Raw genomic sequence first — 1,406 nt, forward strand, 5'->3', positions numbered from 1 at the left:
AATCATCTGTTTTGAAACTCATCCTGAGAACGAGAGGGAAGGCGGAAGCCTAATGAGTCCCAGTGGGTTTTATTTCGGAACTGTGCACCGCTGTCAAAGACCGAGGCAGGGCTCGGCACGACCCACTCAAAACCCACGAGGGCCTCCACGCCCGCCGGCCCCCTGGAGCGGGTCACTCCGCTCTGCGAAGTTTTTATTAAACTCCATCCCGCAGTCGGCGGAGGGGAGCGAGGGCAGCCCCGGCGGGACGGGCCGTGCTCGACAGCGGCACCACCGCGGCCCCCGCGCCCTTCCCGCGCTCTGCCCCCGCCCGGCCCCGCCCCCGCCCATATTCGGCCACGCCCATGCCCATGTATGGCTGCCCCGCTCCCCGGGGCCGCGTCTCATTGGCTCTGGGGGCGCGTCGGGGGCGGGGCCTCGCGGGCGGGGGCGGGGCCGCCCCGCCCGGTGCGTGTGCGCGGCACCGCCCGCGCCGCTCCGGCCGCGGCGGGCGGGGCTGATCCGGCCGGCCCCGCCGCCGCCCCGCCTCCCGAGGCATGACACGCCGAGCCGCCGGCGAAGCCCCGCTTTAATTGAGGCCGCCGGGATGGGGCGCAGCGCGTAGGGCAGAGCGGGGGCAGCCGCGCTCCGGGCCGCAGCACCGCGCACCCCACGGCCGTGCCGAGCGGAGCCGCGTCCGGCGCAGCGCAAGGACCGACCGGCGGGAGCGGGGGCCGCGTCCGGACGCCGCGTGGGTGGCCGGTGGGGCCGGGCGCTTGGCGGCCGCCGCTGCCGAGCCCCATGAAAACGCAGGTCTGGGGGAGCTCCCCGCGGGCGCCCATGGCTGCGGCGATGCCGTGCAAGAGCGCGGAGTGGCTGCAGGAGGAGCTGGAGTCGGGCGGCGGCCGCTCGCTGCTGCTGCTCGACTGCCGCCCCCACGAGCTCTTCGAGAGCTCGCACATCGAGACGGCCATCAACCTGGCCATCCCTGGGCTCATGCTGCGCCGCCTCAAGAAGGGCAACCTGCCCATCCGCTCCATCATCCCCAACCACGAGGACAAGGAGCGCTTCGTCAAGCGCTGCAAGGCCGACACCGTGCTGCTCTACGACGAGGCCACCGCCGACTGGCAGGACAGCGGCGCCGCCACCTCCGTCCTGGGGCTCCTGCTCCAGAAGCTGCGCGACGACGGCTGCAAAGCCTATTACCTGAAAGGTGAGGTGCCCCCCGCCCTTCGTCCCGCTCCCGCAGCCCTTGTGCGCGTCCCGCTCCGCAGCCCCTGGCCGGCCGCTGTATCCTCGGGCGCCCACCCTCTGGCCGGCCGAAGGTGGCTGGATTGTTTTGCTTCCTCCCCTCACCCCCTCTGTCTGATTTATTTTTATTTTTCTGTATGTATTCCCTTCCCCCCCCCCCCCCCCCCCCCCCCCCC

The 1,406-nt window shown here is 72.2% G+C and overlaps 1 protein-coding gene across 1 annotated transcript in view; it reads left to right on the top strand.

The window, feature by feature from the left end:
- Positions 1-569: 569 nt before the first annotated feature.
- Positions 570-1,406, top strand: part of DUSP7 (dual specificity phosphatase 7) — an 8,725-nt gene continuing 7,888 nt past the window's right edge. The window contains exon 1 of the mRNA XM_027891599.1: positions 570-1,192. Coding sequence (XP_027747400.1) covers positions 781-1,192 — 412 coding nt within the window. The 5' untranslated portion in view covers positions 570-780. The remainder of the gene's footprint in view (positions 1,193-1,406) is intronic.

This window comes from Empidonax traillii, unplaced genomic scaffold (genome assembly GCF_003031625.1).
Source record: "Empidonax traillii isolate 1590-97213 ecotype Southwest subspecies unplaced genomic scaffold, ASM303162v1 scaffold323:size719838, whole genome shotgun sequence".
Lineage (NCBI taxonomy): Eukaryota > Metazoa > Chordata > Aves > Passeriformes > Tyrannidae > Empidonax > Empidonax traillii.